The sequence below is a fragment of the Passer domesticus genome, chromosome 18 (assembly GCF_036417665.1).
Source record: "Passer domesticus isolate bPasDom1 chromosome 18, bPasDom1.hap1, whole genome shotgun sequence".
Lineage (NCBI taxonomy): Eukaryota > Metazoa > Chordata > Aves > Passeriformes > Passeridae > Passer > Passer domesticus.
In genome coordinates this window covers 11,615,737-11,642,029 of record NC_087491.1, presented here as the reverse complement: position 1 = coordinate 11,642,029, position 26,293 = coordinate 11,615,737, and the positions used below count along the sequence as shown (strand labels likewise).

Genomic DNA, 26,293 nt, shown 5'->3' with positions numbered 1-26,293 from the left:
CCGGGTGTTGCTCCGGGGGCTGCCGTGCTGGGCCGGCGCTCCCCGGCCCTCACGGGCCCCGCCGGCCTCAGGCGGCTCGGGCAGCACCGACCTGGGCCAGCGGGCGCCTCCCATCCCCTCCTCCTCCTCAGCGCCAGCAGTGATAAAGTCATCACTTGCAATTTAGAACGACAATTTATAATCGAAAGTCTTAAAATTTAAGAGGACAATAAATAATCGACGCCAGACGCAAACGTTGCGCACCGAGGAACCGCTGAGGCGGCTCTGCTCGAGGCGCGCCACAAGGGGGCGCCGGCGGCGCCGCCCGCCGCTCTGTCCCGCCGTCTCTGTGGCCCGCGCTTGGCCCTGGCGGCGCGGCCCGCGCGGCGGGCGCATCCGCACCGCCGTCTCTATGGTAACTCCCTCCCTCCGCGCGGTCACGCGCGGCGGGGCGGCGCGCGGCTCTCGCGAGAGCGGCGTGGCGGGGCGTGGCGGCGGTGCCGCTGTCAGCGCGATGAGGCGGCGCCGCCGGGGCTCCCGCCGCTGCCTCCGCCGGGCCGCGCGCCCGCCCCATGGCGCCTGAGGCCGGCACCGCCCGACCGCGCTCCGGCCGCCGCCCCCGCCCTGCAGGTACGGGCCGCACCGCGCCGCGCCGCGCGGCTCCGGACCGAGCTGCGCGGGGGCGGCCGCCGCGGGGGACGCGCTGACCCGCCGCGGCCCCGCCCGCCCCCCCCCACCCCAACACCCACCCCGCTCCTTCCTCTGCCTCCCGGCGCCGCGGGAGCCGGGCGGGAGCGGCGCGGGCCGAGCCCGGCCGGTGCGGCCCGTCGGGGGCCGCAGGGGTGTCGGCGCCCGGCAGGCCGCGGGGCCGGCCCGCGGACCCGGGCAGCCATTTGGTGGCGGCTCCGAAATGACGGCGGGAGCAGGCCCGGCAGCGGGAGCGGGGAGCCAGGCCCGGGCCCCGGAGCTGCGGCCGGCCCGGGTGCGGGAGCCGGGCCCGGGCTCTGGGGCGGTAGCCGGGCCTGGTGCGGGAGCGGGGCCGGGCTCGGGTGCGGCTGACAGCGGCCTGCGGACGGGGCGAAGCTGCGGGGAGCTCGCGGGGCCGCCCGGCGTTCCGGGCACCGGCGCACGGAGGCGGGAGCTCCCGGTGCCCTCCCTGGGGAGCCGCAGCACCGGGCAGTCCGGAGTCGCACCGGAGCCATGAATATTCCCAGTGTGGAATACACATGGAGCTGTGCCTTGGGGTAATGGTGGAGCAGAGTCGCGGTGGGAGACAGGCCCTAGGGCTGCACCCACCGTGTCGCGTTTGGAGTGTCCTAAACACAAAAACACAAAAGAACTGAGCAGGAAAAGCGCGTCCCGCTTGTGCTGGTGCCCGAGGTGCACGGAGGGTTTCCAGTTGAGTGTAGGAGTCAGCACAAAGCACAGAAGGGCAGCAGAGTGGTGGGAGAGTGATGAGTGCTCAGTTCATCCAGGGTTCAGAGGGGAATGGCGTGGATCTCTAACGAGAGAAAATAATGACAAAGTTTAGACAGGCAACCAGGAGATTTTCTGATCTAGGCCTGTTTAATTTCCATGCAAACTTAGAATTTTGTTTGGGTTTAATTGTAGTTCCTGAAGCTTCTCTTGTGGTTGTTCTCTCATGGCCAGTGTAGCTGCATCATAGTAATGAAACTAAAATTAAAAACAGTCCTTTGGATTACAAGGGTGTAAATTTGAATTGTGGCAGAAAAGATCTAATCTTAAATGAGAAGCAGCCAGTACAGCTGTAAATCTTCTGAATCAAAATACTGTTCTTTGACCTTTGGTCTTTCCTAAATATCTGTGGAAACACTAGAAATTGAAACTTCTGTTGCTGGTATAAGGATTATTCCATGAAACACTGAAGTCTTAATTTTTGTAGTGAATCACTTTCCCAAGACCTTCATGCCTTTTTTGTGATCTATTTCTTGTTTCTGCATTGTAAGCAAAGCTTTCCCCAAGAAAAGGTGTTTTTATTAATTTGTATGTCTGTCTTTGTTGAGGTTGTGGCCATTTCTCTCAAAAATACTAAATTCTAACAAATTTCAGTGTCAGTGCTTTAGGCATCCCAAAGCAAAGCCCTGATCTTGAGTGTTGATCTCATTTATTTAAAGCTTTGTTGCTTTAAAATAGATAAATAATTACAATACCCAGATGGTAATAGCTGATAGCATCTGTTAGGAGTATGTTACATTTCATTTGGTGATATTTTATATACCCTTAATGGGACAAATGTTCAGGGTCTCTCCATGCTGACTGGACAACCCTAAGGAAAGGAAAAAAATAAAAATTATATGTCCATGGGCATCTAAAGTCATTCTGTACAACCTTTAAAAAGGTTTTCCAGCTCCGTGGAGCCCTATGTTTTCTTGCCTATATCTCAAAATATAAATGGTATTTCATTAAAATGGTTTTAAAAATACTAAGAATACAGAATTTCTCATCTTAAAAAATTATGGTTTAAACATGGAGGTCATGTAAAAACAAAAAACCTTGGAGAACTAAACCATACATGGGAGTCCTTATTCACTGAAAGTATTACCAAAAAGTTAGGAGTTCTACACTGTATCTCTTCTTGGAGTAACTGTGTCAAAGTAGATCTGCTTGGAAATGGATTCCCTTTCTCTGCATTCGGAGACAGTTCAACTGATTTGGGTGGCAAAAACCCCTTTAATTTATTTGCCCTTCAGTTAGTCCTGAAAAGTCAATACTGTTACAGAAGCTGAGTTGGTATCAGGCTGGTGGCAAGGACAGGCTCTCCTTTCAGGGACACCTACAAAACACAAGGAAAAACCCACAGTGGCATTACATAAGTATTGAGGAAACTTTTCAAATCTGCTGACATGATTTGTGGTAGCAGGGGTTGAGCAGGGAGGAGCAGGTGGGAGCTGCTGGGGGTCCAGTGACTCTGGTGTTGGTTTGGGGCAGTTAACCCTGAATTGAGCGAACTTTGGCAGTCACTGAGCAACCAGGAACATAAATTTACATTGTACCCCTGCTGATGGGAATTACTCTTCAGCCACGTTTTAAGGAGGCAGAGAGGATTCAGTCTTTGATTTTTAACCAGTTAACAAGACAATCCAATAGGCATTTCAGCAAAATGTAGTCTGGGTACACATAAATGTTCAGATCTCTATTTAGGACACGAGGAGGTGCGGTGGAGCTCTCAGGGAAGTTCAGCTTGGACACTGGTGAAAGGCTCTTCCCCCAGAGCGTGGCCAGGCACTGGAACAGGCTCACCAGGGAAGTGGTTGTGGCACCAAGTCTGCCAGAGCTCCAGGAATGTGTGCATGATACACGTGGTGTAGTGGCAGCTACTCCTGCACGAAGCGGGGTTGGACATGATGGGTCCCTTCCCAGCAGGATTTCTGTTGGTGACTTTTCTGGAACTTGAATTGGGCTGCAGATGCTCGAAAGAGCATTATAGCTCAGTGAAATAATTGCATTGAAATACTGTATTTAATGGTCATTAAAGACTTTACGTATAGAATTTTCACATGATGTAAAGAGATTTGCATGTGACGGATATTATGGAGTGTAGAAATAAGCAAGGCACCTCAGTAAAGAGGATTTATTTCAATTTCAGGCCATCATAGCTGAATGATGCAAAGCTGTTACGGGGATGGTGCTTCCCTAAGCCTTTAATGAAGCCAGTTTTTTAGATCTGTGGATGATGGCTGTTGAAGAGAAATGAATAAAAGATTCTAGCTCTTCCAGAGAATACGTTAATACTGATAATTATATTATGTGAAATGTGAGTTTTTGACCCAGTCAGAATGCTTTCAGGAACTACATAACTTAGGAAGGAAAGCTGGAAAAAGCTGCCTCCTTGTAGTACAAACCAACCATTCATCTGCATAAATGAAAAATTTTTAATGGAGATCACTTTAAAAAAGGAAATAAAATACCATGATCTCTGCAGTCAGCATTAAAAGCAAGTCAATATCAGGGACTCTTTAATTTAGTGGTTCAAAATCAATTGAATTCTAAGCTTTAGGCTTAAATCCACAGTAGGATTGTAACCGAGCCTCAGTTGTGAAAATGCCGTATAATTTCACAAGTTTTCCAAGCATTTCCTTCATCTGTGGAGAAGACTTCCCTTTGTTCAGCACTGACAGAATTATTCCGTGTCTCATTCTCACCCAGGCTCTGCTTATTTGTCTTTGCCATGGCCCACAAGGGAGCTGCTGGAGGCAGCCTGAGCCGAGCTGCTGCCGTGGGGGAGCCGAGTTAAGCCTTCAGCCCTTTCTGTCACAGCAACTTGCCAGTCTGCATTTTGGCAAATGCCCTGACTGGGCAGTGTGGGAGAGGAGCAGACTAACAGAACAGCATGATCACCTAAGCTTGGTTTCTTCAGGAAATCAGAATTGAATTCTGTTTATCATGTCCAGAGGTTATTGAGTAAGCATAATGATTTAGATTAGTTGTAGAGAATGTCTTGGGATTAGGTAGCTAAAAGTTAATATAAAATTATTAAAGACATCTAAATCTTATAGCTTCCATCACTTGTAAGTAGTATAGCTGTTTGAGGAAGGTCTTGAGGTTTCACTTATCTCCCCTTCCACCCCACATTCTAATTAAATCAGATATTCTAGTCTAAAATGAGAAAATCAGTCAGTTGTCATTGTTACTCTGATCCATTGCAGCCGTTACTGCAATAGGAAAATACTACTGCTTTAAAAACACAACGTTACTCAGCTGTACTGGTTATTATTATTACATAATTTCTGAACTTAGCATTTTACGTTTCTCAGTTTGTCATCTGAAGTATTGCTACTGGTAGTAATACTATAAAACTAATTGTAATTTCAATGTAATGATCTTTTTAATAGCAACTGCCGTGGCTTTTCACACTGCTTCCTTGTATGTTTGGCCAGTTTCTGTATCAGCCATTTCTTTGGGATTTTTTTTTGCAGGGTGCTTCTGCTTTGAGAGGGAAGAGGAGCCCTGTGTAGTGTAGAGATAGATAACACATCTGCAGAAAGAACAGACAGACCAAGGGTAGTTGTTCTAACGGGGTGTGCTGCCTGTTAAAAACGGAATCCAAAGGATTTCTAGTTTACCTTCTTTTTTTGCTCTCCTCCTTGTGTTTGCTCAGTTTGGAGTGCTGAAGCAATTTGTTCTTCAAGAGGACATCCCTGAAATACATTGTTTCTGACAAGGAGCAAGAATCTATTAAACATTTGGCTTATGCTTTTTGTAGGAGTTGACATGGTAATTAGGAGATGTGAGATTGTTTTCCTACACACTGGGGTGTAAGAGTGGCAGGAGAGCTGGCAGGCTCAATAAAGGATGGAGATTTCTCCCTGTATGGCTGCTTGAAGTTTTGGGAGTCAAGAGCTTTTCCCAGCTGTTTGCTGGCTTAATTAGATTTTTTTTCCTGTCAAGAAATCCGAAGGTCAACACATGCTTAGTAGAGTCTGTCATTTGGGCTGATTAAACACCCAGAGATAGATCTTTAAAAACTGGTGGTGCACACTTGAAGAATCTGTTGTGTTCATTTCTATGCTGGTCAGGAAAACAACTGTATTTTAACAGCTCATAAACAGAGAGGTGGTTTCTTGCAAGTCTCTGAAGCACCTGTGGAAACTGAGCGTGGTTATTGTCTCAGAGCAGAGCTGTGTGTGAGATAATTAATGAGCAGTGTGGACGCAGGGACTGTTTATTAGGAGCTCGTTAGTGACATGCCAGCAGTTGAGCTCTCTGTGTACCAGCCTCTTAAACTTTTCCCAGTGTGAGTCATGACAGTCACACACTTCCCCGAGTGCTCTGGTTTGTGCTGTTACCTGTGTCTTGCAGTCAAGTGAAAAAGCAGCACTATCAGCCCTAGGTCAGCAGTAATGTTGGTGTCCTAATGTTTCTGGTAGTGCTGCAAAAAACTTTGAGTATTTACAGACATGCTTTGCAGCTCTGTCCATCTCTTGTCTGGCTGGAAGGGAAGCAGATGTGCTGAAGGAAATGGTGGGATTCTTAACAGAGGAATCAAAGGTCTTTCTGGGCCTGTTGGCTCAGTGTTTGGCTTTATTCTTATTTGTTTTGCTTTTAAATTTCCTTGGTTAAAAGACACATGTAGCAATAGCATGTTAAAGATGACTGGGTTTGTTCATCTCTGCTAGAGCTTTGACTGTGCTTTCATAGAAGCTGGAGGAAAATCTGATTTGTCCAATACATGGGAATTTTCTGGCTTATGTTGGGAGTGTAACCTCAGCAGTTTGGTTCTGAGAGGTTCAACTTCCAGTTTGGTGTGTTTTACTATGGGAATTCATTTGAGGCAAAAATTGCTGCATAATATTGAAAAGCTCTCTGAGATAAGGACATCTTGTACAAGTATCCTGTTACTTAAAGGGCACTGAATGTTCATAGTACTAAATAGGATTTCTAAACAGATGGTCATAATTAACATAAAATACATCCACAGATAAGAGTCTATTTGGTCTTCTAGTAATTCTTTCAATGGTCTGGTACTTTAGCTTTAATTAAACCTTAGCACAGCCAACAATGGAACTGCAGTAAGGAGGTTCTGGATTTGAGCACCGAGGGAACATCTCAGCTTCCTCAGAACAATTACCTTTTTTCTGTCATCAGAGTAAAAAAATAGAATGCTAAGCATGTCATTAAGACATTTGTGGATTTGCATTTGTAACAAGCTTGTTCATAGCCTTGAAGTGACCCAACTGGTCTGTAGGTTGCCTAGAGAGCAAACACGGTGGCACATCACAGCCCAGGGTGGGGCTGCTCCCTCCGGGGTGGAGCTCTGAGTGGAAATCCTGATGATGGAAGCTTGGATGAGAACAGTTTTGATGAACTTCTTAGGCCTGGTACCTTTTCCAGGAATGTGACTTATGTAAGCTACAACAACAATCTCCATAAAGCCATATTTTCTTTGAAATACACTTATGTAAACAATTTATTTGGTACAATTGCACAGAGTGAGACTTTTCAAGAGACAAGGAAGCCATCTGAAGTTATTGCTTACCTCATCGTAGGTTTTGTCCTAAATACCTGGATTTTACATACATCAAAGATTTCTTTGCTGTGAGTTCATGGACATAGTTATATGTAAGGTAGAAATATGGAAAGCAAAATTGCACGCAGCAATCTCTGCCCTTGAGTGCTCCAGTTCTTGCAAGAAAAGGCGGAAGTAACACGAGAATCATAAAACTAAGAACTGGTTTCTCATTCTTTTACTGCTTTCTTACGGCTCTTGATATTTGTTAGTTGATTTCCATTTTACAGAAAGAGAAAATGTGTTTTTAAAAAAGCAAAGTTCGTTTAGTTTGGTGTCTGATGAAGATCTGCAGAAGGAAGGCATTGTTTTACTTAATTTCAAATGAAAATAACATTCTAAGCCACACCCTCTCCCCCAAAATAATTAATGCCATTTATTGTGAATGAGTTTAACTTAGGGTAGTCTGCATTAATTTAGTTCATGAGCCTTTTTTGGTACAGTTGTTAAACTCACCCAGAGATGGGGTTTTTGAGTACTTCAGCATAAGGATTTGGTTTTGTACTTGTCTTGGTAATATTGAAATTGTGGTCTGTTTTTTAATTAAAAGTTATTCTGAATTGCCAGAAAGCATGTTTTAAATACTCTGTTATTCACTTACAGCTGCCAAAACATAGTACAGTGAAATAATGGTCTGCTAGCCTGCTAAACAAGTGTCCAGCTTCCACAATGCCTGTGCAGGCAGCTCAGTGGACAGAATTTCTGTCCTGCCCAATCTGCTACAATGAGTTTGATGAGAATGTGCACAAACCCATCAGCTTAGGTTGCTCTCACACCGTGTGCAAGACCTGCCTGAACAAGCTCCATCGCAAGGCATGTCCTTTTGACCAGACTGCCATCAACACCGACATCGATGTGCTCCCTGTGAACTTTGCACTCCTCCAGCTCGTTGGAGCCCAGGTATCGTTGAAGCAGCTCTTTGTTTTGCCATTTCATTTTGTTGCCTTCTCTGTGCTAGCTGCAGTATGTGTGCTGCTCTGTCTTCCTCATTTGAGCCCAAATAAATGGTAAGGCTTAACTTTGGACTCTCTAGGAGTCCATACGTACTCTAAAAGCAGCTTCACCATTTCAGGGCCATCTTCTCATAAAATGGAAACGTGTTCTAATTGTAACCCAAATTCTGATTTTAAAAGGCTCTTGAACTGTTACTGGAGACAAATTCCCTTTGGGAAGCAGACAGTTGGCTGTCTCAGTTGTCAGTAGAATGAGTGAACCTGCAGACTGCACTCGTTCATCTTAGCCTTGTGAGAAATCTCATTCCTAAATGTCACGTGTTTGGAAGTGGCTGTTTAACCAAGTTCCAGAAGTGTGTGTGTATAATTTTTTTTTAAATATGCTTGATGATGGCTTTTCAGTTGCGTTTGCAGACACTGGCTAATCAGGCCAGGAATGTTCCCTGCGCTGTCTCGTAGCAGTGGCAAAACAGTGATTATATAATCAGTACTGCACTTTATGGAGACTAAATAAGTCTGTTCCCCTTATGCTGATTCATGTGCTTTTTCATGTTACTCTCTCTCTAACACCTTGGTGAGGCAGTAAAATGATATTTACTTGGCTTTTTAATGTCCTATCACATGCCTTGACACAGCTATTGGTAATGACATTATGTCAGAGTGTTTTTGTTTCTCAAGTTCACGTGATCCTTTCTTTTTTTTAATGTGTCAGATCATTGTTGTGATCTCACAGCATTTATTTTCATGATCTCTTAACTCCTTGCAATGTATTCCAAACAATTAATTTATTATGACTAACACTCCCTCCATTTTCCTTATCTGACCTTGTTACTCTACTTCAAGCTTTTTTCCACCGAGTTAAGTTTCCTGCTTCTTCTCTTGGAAGATTTCAGCATGCCCAAATGATACTTAAATAATTTTTAAACTTTGCTTTATTATATTCTTGCTAGTTCATTTTGTCCTATAGCTTTTTTTTGTAGTAAATCATGCAGATCTGGTATACTGATCACCTTCTCAGATCTTGTGTTCTTCATCTTTTAGACACTGGTTATTGTTTTCTACCCTACTTCTGTTTTTGAGGTGTTGAGTAATAACAAAAACCATCTTTCATCATTCTAATCTTCATCTTGGACCCTTTTTGTTGTTCCCTATGCCATGTCCATGCCCTGGGTGGGTCCTGTGTTTCCCTGCTCTCAGAGCAGTGCACATCTGCAGTGTTATGTAATTAATGGTGATGTGGGTACCACTGGGGAGGTCAGCCAGGTGAATGTAATTCTGCTCCCCCTTCCTCCCCCTTGCATTTTTTAGGTACCTGATCATCAGACAGTAAAGTTGAGTAATGTAGGAGAGAACAAACATTATGAAGTAGCAAAGAAATGTGTTGAGGATTTGGCACTCTACTTAAAGCCATTAAGTGGAGGAAAAGGTGAGTCTCTGCTGAGCAGTGGAATTTTGATGCTTGCTTTTAACAGCGTTGTGTTTTCAGCACTGATTGTAAATGTCAGTGAGATAATACTCTCATTTTTCTAATAAAATTGCCTTGTGTCTTTAAAAGCTTATTCACACTTGTGACATTTGTTTGTGGTTTTCTTATTTTCAAGTTTACAAAATACTCTATTTAATAATACTGCCTTGGGGCTAACTTTCTACTGAAACTGAACTTTCCCCAAAGGATGGCTTTGATGTCAGTTTAAGATTTTAATTAAAGTTATTTTTGATAAAGAATTACACAGAGTTGCCTAAGAGGAGGGAAGGTGACTGGTATCCACGTCCTAGAGAAAGACATATGCTGTTAGACATTTTTTTTGTCTCACTCAGATGAACTTGATGAGAAGCACTGCTTTGCCTTTTCTCCCTCTCTCTGAAGGTGTTGCAAGCTTGAATCAGAGTGCACTGAGCCGTCCCATGCAGAGGAAGCTTGTGACACTGGTGAATTGTCAGCTGGTGGAGGAGGAGGGTCGGGTCAGAGCCATGAGGGCAGCTCGGTCGCTGGGAGAGAGAACTGTCACAGAACTCATCCTGCAGCACCAAAATCCTCAGCAGCTTTCTGCCAATCTTTGGGCTGCTGTCAGGGCACGAGGGTGCCAGTTTCTAGGACCAGGTAAGGGACCTGTACATCTGCAATATAATATTTTTATATATATATTTTCCTTACCAAAATGTTTTGAAATTTCTTCTCTTCAGTTGAAGATGTTCTGCCAGAAAGAAAGGAGAAGGGGAAAAAAACCCCAACAAATAGTAGTACAGTCTTCTGCCATAAAGGTTTTGGTTGTTTCCCCTTCTGGGCCATTAAATGTTCTTTGAAACTGGGAGGAAGTATTTCAAAAATCCTGGCAAAGAGGAGTCAATAAGCACACGCTGTGCACAGTTTGTAATGGAGTGTAGCAGGCTGGCTGTACTGCTGCCTGTGACTGGAATTGAATGGCTGTCAATATAATCAGCCTAACCTCAGCTGCAGCATACTTTTGAAATTTACAATGATTTATATACTTAGAAAACAAATTCATAGTTAAGAATGCAGCTAAAGCATGTGCAGAAGCAAGAAAATTCTCTTTAAAATAGAAGTTGTCCTCTCTTGACTCCTGTAACTGTTGATAGCATTCCAGTACTGTTCCCATATTTATTTTATCGTTTCATGGTGTGGCATTGAAGAGGTGTCTGGAAGAACAATAGCTACAAGACTGCACAGTGGAGAAAAGTATAAAAACTGCACTACTGATGTGTTTATTACTGGAAGTTAGTCTTAGCTCTAAGTTTGCTGTGCTTAGAGTGGTTCTAAATATTTCTTCTAAACTAGCAACTTTCTTTAAAAGCTGTTTTTTTTTAATTTAAAAAAAAAAGGCAATAAGGAATTACATTCAAGATGATTTAGATGTTCCTGCTTACCTGTTCAAATACATAAGCCTTCCTGTTTTCTGGAATATATTTAACTTCCATTTTTTTTTGTGTTAAAGCTATGCAAGAGGAGGCACTGAAACTTGTATTACTGGCACTGGAAGATGGCTCTGCACTCTCAAGAAAAGTTCTGGTACTTTTTGTTGTGCAAAGGCTGGAACCAAGATTTCCTCAGGCCTCTAAAACAAGCATTGGTCATGTTGTGCAGCTACTGTATAGAGCATCATGCTTTAAGGTAAAACACCACTTGTGGTTTGTGCTGTGCAGCTGTTTTTTGTGATGAACATGGAGATTTTTGGTTAAAGAAGGAATGTTTAACTATTACTATTTATTAGGTCACTAAAAGGGATGAAGATTCTTCTCTGATGCAGCTTAAAGAAGAGTTCCGGAGTTACGAGGCTTTGCGGAGAGAGCACGATGCCCAAATTGTTCACATTGCCATGGAAGCAGGACTTAGAATATCACCAGAGCAGTGGTCTTCCCTTCTGTATGGAGACCTGGCACATAAATCACACATGCAATCCATTATTGACAAGGTTTGTCAAAGGGATGATTTTAGTATCTTTGTAGGATTAGTTCTGACTGTTAAATGTTACAAGAAAAATCAAAGAACTCCATGAATTAAGTTTTTGTTCGTAGTCCTATCAAGCATTAATTAAAACTAGATTAAAATTTTTTCCCTGATGTAGCATAGTACTTTAATTAACTTTTTGGTGTCTTATGATGAAGCTTCATAGGGCAGATTCTGAGTTGAGAAATAAAATTTCTCTCCACTGATCCTCTCTATGCCATCTGAAGACACTCTATATTGCATTTAGGAACCAATGTCATTAATACCTTTTTAAGATCAGTAATTGACAATTGTAAGATGCAGCACACTAATGCTCCCTTTATTTTCAGCTTCAATCTCCAGAATCTTTTGCTAAGAGTGTACAAGAATTGACAATTGTCTTGCAGCGCACGGGGGATCCTGCAAACTTAAACAGGCTGAGGCCTCATTTAGAGCTCCTGGCAAACATAGATCCAAATCCAGGTATGCAAATCAAGCTTTTTAAACATTTCTTGGTATTCTTCATATCCAGAAAAGTAAATTAAGATGATCACCTCTATTCCTGGTTTTGAAATTCCCATTATTAAAGTTAATAAATTCTTCTTCAGGTCTCTCAGAGTTCTGTCCTAGTACTTGCTGTTGTAATACAAGATGTGCCTCTTATTTATGGTACTGGAATTATTGACAGGGTGACAACCCTGCTTTTCATCATTTTAGATGCAGCATCTCCAACATGGGAGCAGCTGGAAAATGCAATGGTGGCTGTAAAGACTGTGGTCCATGGGCTGGTGGATTTCATTCAGAATTACAGTAGAAAAGGCCATGAAACTCCACAGGTAACCAGACTTGATCATTGTATCATATCTTCAACTTCCTCTCTCATTTACTGGGAGATGCAACTTTGAAGAATTACTGTCGATTTGAAATATTTATGGCCTTTCCTGTGGGATAATTGATGATACTGTTATTTACTGCATTCAGATTTTGAGAACCTAACATTTGTGAATATGGAATGCAGCAGAACTGGCCGTAGAGAAATCCATACAAGGACAACTTAGCCCCTCAACAAGGAGTGTCCTTGTTTCTCTGATTAAAAATGCAAAATGTAAAAACATGCCATGGATGTATTTTCTGTATTTTAAGCCTACTTTTATGTGAATGTCTGATAGATGGTAAGAGGAATGTCTTGTGGTTTTTGTTTGTTCTTTTTAAAGCCACAACCAAATAGCAAATACAAAACAAGTATGTGCCGAGACCTTCGACAGCAAGGGGGGTGTCCAAGAGGAACCAACTGTACATTTGCTCATTCTCAGGAAGAGCTTGAAAAGTGAGTGTGGGAGACTTTTTCCTTTTTTTTCATCCTTTTAATTTAAATCCAAGCAATCTTCAGAGATTTCTGAAAACATTCTCTTCATATATTCATTCATTTGGAGGGACTCTTGACATGACAGTTCTTTATATGAAATTGAAGATACAGCAAAGCAATGTCTACAGACTAATTCCAGTTTTATTTTTTATTTTACCCTATATGAGGTAATATTTCCTTTCCTGCAATTGAGTGCAAGCTCAGTGTCTTTCAAGGATTACTTATATTATGTACAAGAGGGAACATTAATTACATTTTAATTACTTAAGGAGTGAACTGCATTATTGAACAATATGCAGCTCTGCATTCTTGAAGTTGTTTTCACCCAAATGCATTTTTAAAGAACTGCAGAATGGGTCTTAGGAGAGATGATTTTGGGTTCCAGTTGTTGAAAATAAGTTTGTAATTTTTTGATGTCAGGTTCCACGTCAATCCCTTATTTTTGCTAGTTTTGCAAATCCATTAAACTTCACAATAAGCACTTTCTATACCATCTTGTCTTTTGTGTGTTTGCACATGTGTGTTTGTAGATATCGCTTGAGGAACAAAAAAATCAGCGCAACAGTGAGAACATTCCCCCTTCTAAACAAAGTTGGCGTAAACAGCACCGTCTCAACCACCACGGGAAACGTGATCTCTGTCATAGGAAGCCCTGAGGCAACGGGCAAGATGGTGCCAAGTACCAATGGAATAGCTAATCTAGAACCTGGGGTGCCCCAGCTGATCCCCCGCTGTGCAGACACCTCCCTGAGAGCTCTGGACAGCACCAAGAAGGGAGGCAAGACTGGAGCCAATGGCCAGAACGCTTCTGGGTCCCCCACAGAATCACTTCCTGAAAAGTAGGTGACTTTTTTACATCAAGACAATTCAACAGAACATTCTGCTTTTAGATTTTGTAAAATAATAAATGGGGTTTGTGGGTGGCCGACAGATACTGAAGTGTGGTCCTGGCTTGCAGTAATTGCTGGTGCTCAGTGGCTGCAGAGCTGTGTAAGGTGTTGCACTGCAGTCCATTGTTTTAGCTGTTCAATACTCATGTGCAATGTAGACAAATGGTAAAGCTCTCAGCTTTTCAAAACCTTTGTCTTTACCAGAATACACTTACAAAGGGTATCAAAACATTTATGTCCAATTTTGAGTTCTCCTAGGAGAAAGTCTAAAATGTAGCATCAGTTCGGGGTATGAAAAAACCAAAATTCTAGAGGAAATGTCAAGGCCCAAATTTCCATGTTATGTGGGAGTGTACAAGAAGAGGTGACTGAAATAAGTGAAGATCTGTTTAATGATTTCTTGGTAATCCTTTTCAGTAAAATCGGTTCTCCACCCAAGACTCCTGTAAGCCAGGCAGCAGCTACCTCAGCTGGTCCTCCTAATATTGGAACAGAAGTCAATTCTGTGCCTCCAAAATCCAGCCCATTTGTTCCCAGAGTACCTGTCTACCCTCCACATTCTGATAACGTTCAATATTTCCAAGATCCCAGGACTCAGCTGTCATATGAAGTTCCACAGTACCCACAGACAGGTGAGTGAGATCAGCACTGATTAAGAAATAGCTCTGAACTTTTCTCTGGAAAAATATCTTTTATTAGAAATAACTTTTATGTCTGTTTTGTTTATTTTATTTAATTTTATTAAATATCAGCTGAATGTTCTCTTCCTGGAATACTAATCTTGTTAATTGCTGGGTATGTGAGGCACTTGCAGTTTGTTCCCAGTGTTGGTGGTTCTTGCCTTTGTGTGCTGTATGTTATACAGCTTATACTTCAGCCTCCAGAAGAACTTGAATCTCAAGGTCTTTCATCTACTTTTTCCTTTGTTAGCATTTAATTGTTTTTATTTAGGCTTGCTTTTGCCATGGCCCATCCATGAGGGCATCCCTGGACAGGATTCAGAGGCATAGCACACTTCTGCTGGGAGGCTTATATGTCTTTGTGCTTGCTGGAATGTTTTTGAAAGGTTTCAGTTATCTTTTTAGGTTGCACTGTGCATGTTTATATTCAGGCAAACAATTGTGGTTTATAGCACTGAGTCATTCACAAGCTCTCAAAAGGTAGAGATGTTCAGGCATTCCTCTCCAAAGAAAGAGCAATAAATCAAGTGTGAAATGGTTATTTATAGACTTTTTATTTTTTAGTAATATAGATTTTTATTTTAGAGATAACTGTTTTCACTTCCTATATAAAGACTTGCTGAAGATTCTGTGTTTTCAGTTACTTAGTTACACCACAGTACATAGGAGCAATATTTTCCTAACTGGGTCCAGTTGGTGAAGGGCCAGTGCTGCATCTGCAAGTGTGGTTGTCATACATGAAATGATATTTAACAGAAACATAGTAGGGTCAGTAAGAGGTGTAAAGTGTGACTCCTCATTCTCTAAAGGTACTTACCAATGCTATGAACAGTTTTATAAGGTGTAAAATTTTGGGTCATTTGTGGTCGCGTTAAATATGTATTTTTCCCATTTTTAAGGGTATTACCCAGCACCTCCAACAGTACCAGCTGGTGTGGCTCCCTGTGTTCCTCGCTTCGTGAGGTCCAATAACGTTCCAGAATCCTCCCTCCCACCTGCCTCCGTGCCATATGCCGATCATTACAGCACATTTCCCCCTCGAGACCGACTGAATTCTCCCTACCAGCCTCCTCCTCCGCAGCCCTATGGGCCAGTCCCTCCTGTCCCCTCTGGAATGTACGCTCCAGTCTATGACAGCAGGCGCATCTGGCGCCCACAGATGTACCCACGGGATGATATTATTAGGAGCAATTCTTTACCTCCCATGGATGTGATGCACTCATCTGTCTATCAGACGTCATTGAGGGAGAGGTACAACTCTCTGGATGGGTATTACTCTGTGGCTTGTCAACCTCCAAACGAGCAGAGGACTGTGCCTTTACCAAGGGTAAGTAAGTGAGAGCCAGGAAGGGAAAGCTCCATGCAGACTTGGTTCTGAAGGTCGTTACTGGAAAGCTGGTAAATTAGCATAGACCTGTTTATTACAGTGATCGAGATGTGTGACTTGGACAAAGTTCTTGTTTTGTTTTTAACCTTAAAATGGGCTTTCAAAACAGACCACTGTCATCTGCATCAGGACCAGAGCCCCTTTGACTCTTTAATGCCCATGTATGTTCCTTGAATTAATTGCATATCTAAGATTTGAGTTGCCATACATGGGCCTACAAATTCTTGTGAAATTCTTCAAGTGATATCAGTGGAGGGTTACAGACCCAAGGAAATTTGGGGAGCCAAGTGTGTCCCATGCAAGTATTTGCCTTCTGATTAGAGCGTGATGGGATATCCAGTCCTGTATTTATTCTTTCTAGGAGCCTTGTGGTCATTTGAAGACTGGTTATGATGAGCAGCTGAGACGGAAGCCGGAGCAATGGGCACAGTACCACACACAGAAAACTCCTCTGGTATCGTCAACCCTTCCTATGGCAACGCCATCTCCAACACCACCCTCTCCTCTCTTCAGTGTAGATTTCAGCACAGAGGTGGGAAGCCAAAGAACCTCTTTATTTTCCCTTCCTGTTTCTGTAAGATGCCATTTAATACTTCTAGGAAAGATTTTCTATCTGCCATTTATTGTTCATAAAATTAACTTAATTTTCTAGCAAAAGGAAAGTGATATCTAATGATGATGCATTTCACTTTGGTATTAAGGTGATGCATAACATGACTGCAGAAAAAAGGTCAAGAAGTGAAGTGATTCAATTCAACTTCACTAAATGAAATGTAATTTTACTGTACTCACTTTGTGAACCTTCAAGTTTTTGTGTAAGAAACAGCAGCTGTGTTTTCCATAAAAAAGTACATTGCATTTGATACTGCAAATGGCTTGACTTGATGAGTAGCCTTGAATCAAACTTCAAGTGCTTATCAAGTCCCAAAGAATGCATTCCCTTAAAAGTGGCAAAAAGCACTGGTAGGACATTGTGTACTTCTGTGATAAGTCCTGTAAAGAAGAAGGGGAACTCAAGAAAGCAATAGTGTACTTTTGAAGGGGAAAAAAAAAAAAAACCAAAATACTTTATCTCTCTAAATGAGATGTGTTCCAAAAACTGGTTTGAAAACCACTGTACCAAGCACTCTTAGCTGTGGTTTGAGTTTTGTTGGTGATATTTGAGATGTTAAGAATAATTATTCAGATCAGATCTTGTAGCTGTACCTGAAGTGCCTTATGCATGTATTCAAGGTGGATCAGGATTTAGTCATTTTCACCCAGGTTGGAGGGTTGTAAGTTGTACTTTTATTTAGCACTGGCTAATACATTAAAGGAAAATGCACGGCTTCCTCTCAGTTAAGTAACTGTAGATATTTGCCTAAAGAAACCTGACACTAACACAGATTCCAGTCCCAAATCTTGGCCAGGCAGGCCAGGCAGTTATTTGTGTGGCAAAATTTGCTCTCTGACAGCTGCCAGGGGCACTGTTTTAAAATTTTAATAAAAACAGCTTATGTTGTCCCCAAGTCAAGTCTTGAATATGGCTGGAACTCCTTGATTCACTTTTGAGATACATTTACTGCTATTTAATTAAATTATGTTCTCATTTTAAAACTGAATTCCCTGTTTTTATTATTTACTGCTTATTTATTCCCTTTTCTGTAGTTCTCAGAGAGTGTCAGTGATTTGAGTGGAACTAAATTTGAGGAAGACCATCTCTCTCACTATTCACCGTGGTCTTGTGGCACTATTGGCTCTTGTATAAATGCTATCGACTCAGAGCCCAAGGATGTGATTGCCAATTCCAATGCCGTGTTAATGGTAGGGGTTTTCTGCATGTTCTCTCATTAGTGTGATGATCCTTCCATGCTGAAGTGTCTTCTGTTTGGTTAAACCAGCCTTTAAAAAAAAAAAAAAAAAGGTCATAGTTTCCATTAGTAGTATTTTAAAGTAGTTCTGCTCATAATATCCTTTCCCAGTTTTGTAAATAGGCAACTATAATGAGAAAGTTACTGGCCAGCTGAAGAAGGTGCATCACCTCAAATGAGTCCATGTATCTCCTGTCTCCTGAATCTGTAGGATTTGGACAGTGGGGACGTTAAAAGGAGAGTGCATTTATTTGAAACACAGAGAAGGGCAAAGGAGGAAGATCCGATAATCCCGTTCAGCGATGGACCCATCATCTCCAAGTGGGGTGCAATCTCCAGGTCATCCCGCACAGGTTATCACACAACAGATCCAATCCAGGCCACTGCTTCCCAAGGAAGTGCTACTAAGCCCATCAGTGTATCAGGTACAGCTTCAGGCTTTGTGTGACAAGAATTCATCATTTATGCACACCGTGAGCATTTCATCCTCTTTGTGCTTACTGCAGCTATGAAATGCAAAGAGCTACAGAACGTGTATATCCCACTGAAGAGCAGAGAAGATGGTGAATGCTGTCTTAATTCTTTTGCAGATTATGTCCCTTATGTCAATGCTGTAGACTCAAGATGGAGTGCCTATGGCTCGGATTCTGCCTCCTCAGCACGTTATGCGGAACGGTACGGACTCCTTCCCAAGCTCTGTTCACAGCTTTTCCTGCAGCTTGCAGTTCTTCAAAGTCCTCTGTGTGTGGGGGCAATCTGGATTGTCTATTAATAGACATTCTTAATTTTAAAGTAAAAGACTTTTTTACCTATCCAGCATAAAGCCTTGGAAAAAACTAGGTTAAAACTTGTGTAGTCTTTAATACTTAATGCAGTTAATAGTGCACAATTACTAGCAGTGTGTCCCTTGAGAGACCTATCAAAGAACTGGAGTCAGGCACTGCCAAGCTGTCATGTCAAAATCCTGAGTAGTTTCAGGTTTTCTTGCCACATCTTACCCATGTATAAAATAAGGATGTTTGCTTCATACAATACCTTGAATATTATGAGCCACAGTGAAGATGAAGAACACTTTGTCTAAATCACATCTAGTTTCTGTCCAAAAATCTAACATTGATAGACTAATGAAGTTATGGGGTGTTTGATTTAGAGAACTTCTTTTAATTCCTAGTTTTGCCTTCTTTCTTTTAAAGGGACAGGTTCATAGTCACAGATTTGTCTGGTCACAGAAAGCATTCCAGCACTGGAGATCTACTGAGTATTGAATTACAGCAGGTAAGACCAGTTATTATACCATGAGAGTTTTTTAATTTAAAAGAAATTAGTAAAGTGCTTTTAAATAAATTTCCTCAGTGTAGCTGTCTGGCTGCACATGCTTTAGGTGTAGTGTGTGGTAACTGAGCTGCTTCTTTCCATAGGCCAAAAGCAACTCCTTACTCCTTCAGAGAGAGGCAAACGCGCTTGCCATGCAGCAGAAGTGGAATTCTCTAGATGAAGGCAGTCGTCTTACCTTAAACCTTTTAAGCAAGGAAATTGATTTGAGGAATGGTGAGGTAAAGAAAGGGGTAATTGGGATGAAACAAATCTTGGAGGGTGTTTATATATATATAAGTGCATGAATTTTAACTAAGAGTTGAAACTTGGTTTTAGCACTCCCAAATATTTATTGCACCGTGTGCAAGCTGAGTCGCTGTTGTTGCACTCAGTTATTTCCCTGAGATTAGGCAGGTGCACCTGCTATGCTGCTGCTCCAAACATGCATTTACAAAGGGGGAAGAATGTGACAGTCATTTTCATGCAATCATTATTTTTGTCCAGTTGTATGTGTAATAAATGTAAACATTTTGTCAATGGGCTCAAATTTCTTTAGTATTCACTTTATCTGTTTCAGTGCTTTATTCTGATTTGATTTAGCCTTGTATCCTATATTGTCCATGCCTGAAGTTCATTTCTGTCTGACTAGCTCCCTTGTATTGTAGAAATGTTGTGTGCTAGAAATGCATCTTCTGTTTTCACTTTAATTCTCCAGTGTTGTGTGAAGCCAGTGAAAAGCCAACTTGATATTTAGAGAACATATTAATTCTTTTTTAGACTGATTATCCTGAAGACTGTGCAGACACAAAGCCAGACCGAGACATTGAATTGGAGCTGTCAGCCCTCGATACAGACGAACCTGATGGGCAAGGGGAGCAGATAGAAGTGAGTAACAGTTGGGTCTTTTCATAGTCTTTATAGATTAGTATGTTGATAGCAAGGCCTTTTGGTTTTAGTCCTAGTAATGACATCCTTTATTTAGCACTTGGGGTCTTGTACTTCTCACTCATATACCTGGCAGTTAATACTAGTGAAGTTAAAAACAGCTCACAGTGTATACTGCTCTTGTCATTCACAGCCATCTTTGAACAATTGGCTTTTCCTTTAGTGAAATGTGGTAGACATTCTAATAGTGTGACATAAAATGAAGGAGGTTTATGGCCAGACTCCTGTTTCCATTAGCATAGTGCAGTAGAACTTAATAGGAAAATGTAAAGCTGGTAGGGACAGAGTTGATGGGCATTTCTCCTTCTCTCTTGTAGGAGATTCTGGACATACAGCTAGGGATTAGCTCCCAAGAGGATCAGCTGCTCAATGGAACAACCGTAGAGAACGGGCATCTGCTAAAGCAGCACCAGAAAGAATCTATGGAACAGAAGAGACAAAGTTTAGGTGAAGACCTTGTGATTCTGTGAGTGTTAGACAAAACAGCAGTGTCTGCCAGTGTTAGACAAACAGAAGCATCAGAATAGTGGAAGCGTGGTTGTGTAAGGATGAACTACGTACCTGCTCAGACTTGGATTAGACATCTGCATTGTTTGTACATGGTGGAGTGAGAAGAACCTGTTAAGAAATAGAATTAGGCCCCAAAGCTGAAAGTCCCAGGCTGGTACCATTGTTCGTATGCATCGTTGTAATCGTACACACTGAAACGTGTCACAGCTGTTCAAAACACCTTTCACAGTCAGTAAGCAAAAAATGCAGAATATTTTTATAGTTAACAAAAATTAAGAAAAACTTCAAAAGGTTAAATGGCGGACTGTTTGCACAAATCTCCATGGAGAGGTAGATTTTGAAATACACTATTTTAGGTTTGTATGTCCTGTAGTCTTTAATGAGTAAAGCAGCCTTTGAAAATGAGGCAGACTACTTTAACATCTCGAGCGTACCATTCCAGAGGAAGATGTTTAGCCTGTTGCTAAAAATGAGTTTGTCAGTATTTATTTAATGCACACAATTCAGTTCCGGATACTTGTGCATGTCCTTGTTTAATATTTGTGTAACTTATTTTTCTCCTCAGGGAGGAGCAGAAAACAATCCTGCCCGTAACTTCTTGCTTCAGTCAGCCGATCACAACATCTGTTAGCAATGCAAGCTGCCTGCCCATCAGCACATCAGTCAGTGTTGGCAGCCTCATTTTGAAAACTGCTCACATTATGTCTGAGGATAAAAATGACTTTTTAAAGCCTGTTGCAAATGGCAGGATGGTTAACAGCTGAAAGGCATTCATCTTTCCAGCTTGTGACCACACCATGGAAGCATTTACACTAGCTTTTTATATATATAATATATATTATATAATGTATATTTTTTTTAAAAAAAATAATATTGGGGTCATGCATTTCCTGTGGACTCTTTGATACTTCAAGCCCCTCTCGCATTAGCATTCTGAAGAAAAAAAAACTTACTTTAGTAGGGTAAGGCGTTCACTTTCCACAAATGAATGGAATTTGGACATTGTTTTACTTAAGCTTAAAGCAGCTTTTTATGAGTTTGTAGCAATCCGGTGCAGTATCTGAGCCATTCTTGTTGAAAATGGCTTCTGTAGAAAACTAACAACTCAGTTATTTAAAACTAGCAGGATCCTACGATGATACATCTAGTGAAAGGAAGACTAACTTATTTGTCTCTATTTTGTTTCACGAGAGAAGAACTTTTGTCTTGTTGCAGCTGCTTTTTCTTTAGTTGTGGAACTTTGCATGGAGTCTTGTTTCCTGTTGGAAGACTGAGAGGTGGAGATTTGGACTTGAGGCTTTTACAGGGTTAACACACCTTCAGCTTTGCACTGCTGTGTTATTTGTAGGTCTGTGGGGCAGTGCTTTGCTGCAGCTTTTGGTTTCCATTCCCCCCAGTTGATGCTTTAGTACTGTAGACACACATACACAGGCTACTTGTCCAAGTAAAGTTACCAGAAGTAAATCAAGTGCCTAAGTCCTCCAGCTAATGTACTAGGTATTGATTTCCCCAAGCTACACATGAAACAATTTTCAACGATTTTGAGAGGTTATGCACTAATGTAACAGCAATTTTGGGGTTTTTTTTCTTACTTTACTTTTTTTCGTTGATAGTTCTCAACTTGGAGATTATAGGATCCAGATGACTTGGCAAAAAGTATCAGGTGCTCTTGGCTTTCCTTTGAAAACCCTGTATCTAGTGTTTGCACTGACTAACAAGATGGTATTGCTGTTTTTTGTACTGTTTTGTTTTAATTTAAACTAAATATTGGGAATTCAAGGTGGTTGTAATTACCTTTGTTAAATGTTGTTAATCATAATCTTGTATTCAGGTTTAATTTTTGTTTATTCAGTGGCAACTTATTTTCAAAGACCTTGAAAATACAATGAGATAGCATTATCTGACCTTCAGAGTGCTGAAAACTGTATGAATTTATGCCCTGTTAAGAGGTGACTGAGAATCATGTTAGACATGTCAACTGAAAATTGGTTTTCATAAATACACATGAACTAGAGCCCTGGGCATATTTTTTTGAGAAGCTTAAAAATCCACTTTTTTTTTTCTTTGAAGAAAGCAGGACTCTCCCTCCTGATGATTACTCTCTTCTTGTTTGTCCTCTTACTTTTCTTTGTGACAAGTTTTACATTTTTTTATGTTTTTATTAACTTCTGTGAAGTTGTTTACTCTGAAAATTGTACTGGAATATTTTAAGCCAAGCTGATCTTTCACCAGGTGTACTGCATGTAAGGGCTTTTCCTGCTAGCAAAATGCTTAAAGAGGATCATGTTACTGGTCGTCTGAGTTGTTATTTTACAAAATCACAGCTATGTGGTCGGGTAAGATTTTGATAACTGTTTTGTGCACGCTTCTGGGGGGTGGGGGTTGGCATTTCCCTGAGGGTTACTGATTAGACTAAGTAAATATTGGTGTTTGATATCTCTCCTAACGAACCTGTCCATGAAATAATTATGTTGTAAATATACCTGCAAATCCAAGGGTTAGTTTTGATATTCTGGTGTCAGTATGGAAGATCTTACACATCTATTTAATACTCCAGTGTCAAGGAATGTATGTAGAAAAACAGTCGAGTAGTCTTTTCTTAGTTTCCTTTGGCTGTTGCTGTACCTTCTCCAGCCAGTGCCACCTCACTCTAGGGTTAGACTGACGCTTCTTTCACTCGCTCCGTGAAGTGAATGGATACAAGAACCAGACCACCTTTGTCACCTTAACTTATTTCCTATTGATGTTAACTTTAACTTAGAATGTTAGACATAAATATGATTGTTGTATATTTTATACCAAGACCATTCTGTAAATATGAATTTATATTACTTTTGAAATGCTTCTGAGATACTATTATTTGCTGTACAATGTAATTCCAAAACAGATATGCAAACAAGTATGTCTCTTTCATGGATATTTAAACAGTGAGATCTTCCATGTTGAAGGTGATGTAATTTTTTTAAAAGATTTTTAAATTTTAAATTGCTATTTTGTTACAAAAATAGAGAAAATATAAAGGTTTGAGAAGTCCTTATTTGCCCTCAGGGAAAGAGCCCTCTGTGCACCAGAACTCCACAGAACATCTTCAGCATGATCTGAGGGTGAATATATACTACATAAATTGATTGTGTATTTACCTTAACTTTTTAATTTTAAAATGGCAATTTTAAAAACTTGGTTGTGCTCTGCTGGAGGGGGTTGGGATAAGCTGCTTACACACATTTGCCTGTTTGTCCAGTGAAATAAGCCTGACATACTCCTGCCAAGGTCTTGGCATATTTAAGAACAAGTGTATCTCTAGACTCTTGTCTGCAGCAGGAGGTCCCATAGAGCAGTTCTCTAGGATGGCCATACACTTCATGTGGAAAGTTGGCTCTCAACTGAGGCTAGAGTTTTCTAGTTGAATTTTTAACCTATAACGACAGGCAAAAGAATCATTTGAGGGTTTAACAGCATGCTGGCTTTGTCTTATGGTTTTAACAGTGACTGTGTGGTTTTTGCCACCAAACTAATGCCCTCCAGTGCCCTGACAGGGAGAAGAAGCTGCAGCTGGGAACACCTGGCTCTGGCTTCCTTCTTTGTTGAAATTTCAGCCCTTGACCCTTTACAAACAAGTATGTATTCATTTGTTAATTGTAAATCAGGTGCCTTTGGGCTATGGAGGGGCTTATTTTCTGACACTGAGAGAGTGACTTCCCTTTGTGTGTCAATAGCAGTGATGCCCATTTAGGTTTTGGCCTAATTTACTGTGCTGTCAGAAAAGAAGGCCCGGAGCAGATCGGGGAAAGAGATTGGCTCTTTTGCTTTGCTTGGACAAGCATTTTGGTTTGGTTTGGTTAATTTTTTTTTTTTTCCCCATTAGGGGTACAGCAGGGATTTCACATGCAAGAGAGACAGGAATTATTAGTATCTAAGTTAATTGTGTTGCCTCACTACCTGGATTCATTCCTTGGTTTGCCTCATTTCCCACAAAGGTCTTAAAAGAGACTAATGCTTGTGCTGGGAGAATGCTTGTGTGAGAAAATAACTATCTGTACATTCTTAACATATACTTAGAGCAGAGTGATTGCCCTGCTACTGATATTTTGTTCCTGTAAACAGGTGACAAGAAATGAATCTTAGTGTTTATGCAGATTTTGCATTGTAGAATGTATACTAGACCCTTCAAAGGCAAGGTTAGACTCTTTGCAAAGCAAACTGGCGTTGGTTCTTGGTAGTCTAGTACAGGGACACTAAAGTTTGGCATTTGATTTAGGAAAAAGAAAACAGTTGCAGAAAGCTGATTATGTTAAATAAGCTCTTAATTAAGCTCTTTGTAGAAGTCTAATTTGGAAGGTTTTAGTGCTTTGATAACTCAATTGAAATTTTAATTTCTCCTGTACTCAAGAGCTGAATGCTGTTCTTGTATAATAGTGTACTAGGCTGGATGAGGTACAAAATAATGCACAGTGGTCAGAAACAGCTGAGGAAAGAACGCTTAAAATAACTCAATCTAAACTCAGAATAGTTCCAACCATTGGTTTTGTTTGCTTTTTTAAAGCACAAGTTGTCAAGTTGTACCTGTTGCTGTACATAAACACTGTATGCCAGCAGCTCCTTGATCATATTTGTGAACAGACTTTTCATTATTAGACTGGTATTAAAGGAAGGTGTTGAATTTGAGAGTGTAACAAAATGAGAAATGATCAGATGATCTATAGGATGTAAAAGTCCATTTTTATGTTGTAGTTTAATCCCTTTGTTAGGAAGTTCCCTCTCATTGAGGGACCTCTTCTGCAAGCAGAACACAATAAATGTGCTTTTTCAAATGACCCAATTTCCCAGTATAAATGAACAGCTGACTTTGGCAGTAGTCATCCCCCTGCATCTCTTTGCTGGCAAGGGAGCAGGACAAGGGTGGGAAGAATCCCCAAAACTGTCACTGATGAAGTGAAACAAATCTGAATAATCAAAGTGCCCAATGCCCAAACATAATTCTACACCCCATTTATTTAAGGATGCTTGTGGAAGCTTTTAATCACTCAAGATTCTGCTGTAAAAGCTGAAATAAAGCAGAGCCTGGCTGCGTTTCTTACTGCCAAAAGCCAAGGTCATTTGCACATAGCCCATGGATTTCTCCAGAGTAGATCTCCGTTACCCAAGGCATGGGAATGCATGCGTTTTCTTAGCTGGGCAAACAAGTACATTATACAGTAGTTGTGATACAACACACGTGGCTTTGATTTGTACTGCACATACCCACTGTACAGCCACTCCGAAGTATTGTGGTTAGCTTGCAGCATCTGCTGTCGCATTGATACTGTTTACTGCGTATTCTTTTCCCTGGAAGTTTTAAAGAAAATTTTTTTTTTCTTGTTGCATTGATTACATTTTATAAATTTGCTTAGCTGGAAAGTTTGGGAAAAGAGGCCTGTTTGTCAATTGTACAACCGATTGTGAAGCTCTAGTGTGAATATTTTTACGTCTGTATTAGACATTTTCTTTGCAAATCTATTGTTCGATTGAAATGTAAATGAAATAAAAGATGGTGTACACCCATCATGTATAAAGCAGGCACCATCGCTACGATGGATTTAATGCTCATTTTTATGGCGCATTCTCAGCTTCTATTTAAAACTATAATTTAAAGAAAAAAAAAATCTGTAAAATGAAATGGGGATATATGGGGGAGTAAATTCTATTCCGTTTATTTCGGTTTTGATTCCCAATGGTAATGTTTCCCTTCGTGTTAGAGTAGGGGGGCCCCGGCGGGGCCCGTGTGTCGCTGTAGCACTGACGTGCAGAGGTTGTAGCTTTGGCTGGGCACGGATAGAGCATCCCGGTTCGGTGTTTGAGAGACTCGATGGAAGAAGTTTGCAGTATTGACATGTATTTGCATGCACGAATAAAAATTATTTGTCCACCTTAACGGGCTGTTTGTCGTCAGCGGGGGCTGGGGAGGTCC

At 41.2% G+C, this 26,293-nt stretch overlaps 1 protein-coding gene and 1 non-coding gene across 4 annotated transcripts; both read left to right on the top strand.

Annotated features, from left to right (window-relative positions):
• The first annotated feature begins 451 nt into the window (after positions 1–451).
• RC3H2 (ring finger and CCCH-type domains 2) lies at positions 452–26,257 on the top strand. Of its 3 annotated transcripts, none has more exons than XM_064393929.1 (21): positions 452–609; positions 7,610–7,906; positions 9,268–9,385; positions 9,827–10,060; positions 10,914–11,089; positions 11,190–11,390; positions 11,755–11,887; positions 12,122–12,240; positions 12,619–12,731; positions 13,301–13,609; positions 14,078–14,292; positions 15,240–15,667; positions 16,089–16,259; positions 17,375–17,530; positions 17,789–18,002; positions 18,168–18,252; positions 18,771–18,852; positions 18,996–19,130; positions 19,669–19,776; positions 20,154–20,302; positions 20,912–26,257. In XM_064393929.1, the coding sequence occupies exons 2-21, from the start codon at positions 7,676–7,678 to the stop codon at positions 21,108–21,110; spliced, it is 3,576 nt and encodes a 1,191-aa protein (XP_064249999.1). In that variant the 5' UTR covers positions 452–609; positions 7,610–7,675; the 3' UTR covers positions 21,111–26,257. The 3 variants fall into 3 exon arrangements, with proteins under 3 accessions (XP_064249999.1, XP_064250001.1, XP_064250000.1); XM_064393931.1 differs by having other exon boundaries at positions 20,154–20,283; positions 20,912–21,091; XM_064393930.1 differs by lacking the exon at positions 17,375–17,530.
• On the top strand, positions 11,555–11,666 carry LOC135283420 (small nucleolar RNA SNORD90). The gene has a single exon (XR_010349194.1). It is a non-coding gene; the product is annotated as a small nucleolar RNA SNORD90 (small nucleolar RNA).
• Positions 26,258–26,293: the final 36 nt, after the last annotated feature.

Excerpts from the sequence above, each read along its gene's own strand:
- RC3H2 (XM_064393929.1), top strand. The coding sequence starts at position 7,676 with ATGCCTGTGCAGGCAGCTCAGTGGACAGAATTTCTGTCCTGCCCAATC. Across the intron at positions 9,386-9,826 it reads GCCATTAAGTGGAGGAAAAG|GTGTTGCAAGCTTGAATCAG; the intron begins GTGAGTCTCTGC and ends CTCTCTCTGAAG. Across the intron at positions 11,090-11,189 it reads ATAGAGCATCATGCTTTAAG|GTCACTAAAAGGGATGAAGA; the intron begins GTAAAACACCAC and ends ACTATTTATTAG.